At 42.5% G+C, this 1746-nt stretch overlaps 1 protein-coding gene across 1 annotated transcript in view; it reads left to right on the forward strand.

Annotated features, from left to right (window-relative positions):
- LOC101860040 (putative phospholipase B-like 2) overlaps positions 1–1746 on the forward strand; it is a gene marked incomplete in the record, with an annotated part of 12337 nt that overhangs the window by 998 nt on the left and 9593 nt on the right. The window contains 1 exon segment of the mRNA XM_005105286.3: positions 1–39. Coding sequence (XP_005105343.2) covers positions 1–39 — 39 coding nt within the window.

Genomic DNA, 1746 nt, shown 5'->3' on the forward strand with positions numbered 1-1746 from the left:
CTAACTGACCGCAACACCAACGAGGGCTTCTGCCCTAAGGTGAGTACACGTAGCCTGTATTTATAATCATTTCACGTTCGTAACGTTCAGAACAGTCGCGTGTTGTAATAGTTATGTGAAGAATCTTCTTCAGGTATCAAGTAAGGAGCAGACATTGACGAAACATGTTATACACTGTACCCCACTCCTTCTTGTTGTCTGTCTGCCTTATCCTTCTTGCTGTCTGTCCTTCTCGCTGTCTGTCTACCTTCCTTAAATTTCTTGCTGTCTGCCTTCCTTCTTGCTGTCTGTCTTCCTTATCCTTCTTACTGTCTGTCTTCCTTACCCTTCTTGCTGTCTGTCTTCCTTACCCTTCTTGCTGTCTGTCTTCCTTATCTTTCTTGCTGTCTGCCTTCCTTATCCTTCTTGCTGTCTGCCTTCCCTCTTGCAGTCTTTCCTTCTAGCTGTCTGTCCTTTTCGCTGTCTGTCCTTCTAGCTGTATGTCCTTCTTGCTGTCTGTCTGCCTTTCTTATCCTTCTTGCTGTCTGCCTTCCCTCTTGCTGTCTTTCCTTCTAGCTGTCTGTCATTCTCGCTGTCTGCCTTCCATATCCTTCTTGCCTTCTGTCTTCATTGTCGACTCTGTTGTTCTCTTTGTATTATTAATTGTTGTAAAGTTGTTCAGGCCACCTGTGCGTGTTGTTCTTTGTCCTCCTCTGCTCTTCTTCCCCTCTAATGTTCCCCATACAGCAGCAGTTTGTCTAGATTCTTAGAATAATGTTGCCTTTTTAGAGCAGGTGTTTGAAAGGCGTCACAAATAGTTCCAGCCTCTCTACTGTTCCCGTTTGGTTTCTATCTGTATTACTTTTCGTAGCACTACATGATCGATATCGCGTATTTTTGCTTCTCTTTAGCCAGATGCAAACTCGAAACCAAAATATCAGATTGAATTCATTCGAATCGAAAGTCAAGTTGCAACAACGCAGGCACGTACTTGTCTGATAAAAAAGAAGTAAATGCCGAAAAAATATGCTACTTTGATAATGACAACAGGCATGATTATAACCATAAAAGAGGGGGGAGGAGGCGAGGAGGGGGAGGAGGCGAGGAGAGGGAGGAGGAGGAGAGAAGGAGGAGGACTGGTACTCTGGCGTGTTAGACAGCTTTCGAATTTTCTAGATAGTCAGAGTGATAGAGCAAAACGTAACGCGGCAATCACGTGACCATGCCTACCTCCTAATCTGAGTGCATAAGGAAATTATCTGTTGAGTTTCCATCGTCGGTGTGATAATCTGTACTGTTCAAACATCTAGTAGCTTTACGAAGTTTTAATTCATCGGGTTTTGCTACCTGTAGGCCTGTCCTTATCTTAGAATGTCTGTCACCTGTCTAAATACGTTGTCACTTTATCAGTTTAAAATGCTGATCAAACATAGATCTAAGTATCGGGCCGCATAATATAGTCAGTGCTGTTTTGTCATTGCTGATAAGCTCACTCTGAATATATTATTATAGTTAATTAACGTTTAAAAACCTACTAAACTCGCTATGGTTTATTTCAACGTCAGAACGTTAAATAAATTGTTCCCGTTGTTAAAGCATTCGGGAGATAGGAAATACTTATACAATGTGTTCATGGAAAGACAAGAGGAGTCACTCAGAGCCCTCTCAGGTTCAAATCTCTTACTTTCGCGAGTAATACGATGTGAAATGTCGACAAGAAGTTTGCAGAATTAAAAAAAGAGGGAAGATGGGGTGAGGGGGGGGGGA

Source organism: Aplysia californica, unplaced genomic scaffold, assembly GCF_000002075.1.
Source record: "Aplysia californica isolate F4 #8 unplaced genomic scaffold, AplCal3.0 scaffold00462, whole genome shotgun sequence".
NCBI classification, from domain to species: Eukaryota; Metazoa; Mollusca; class Gastropoda; order Aplysiida; family Aplysiidae; genus Aplysia; species Aplysia californica.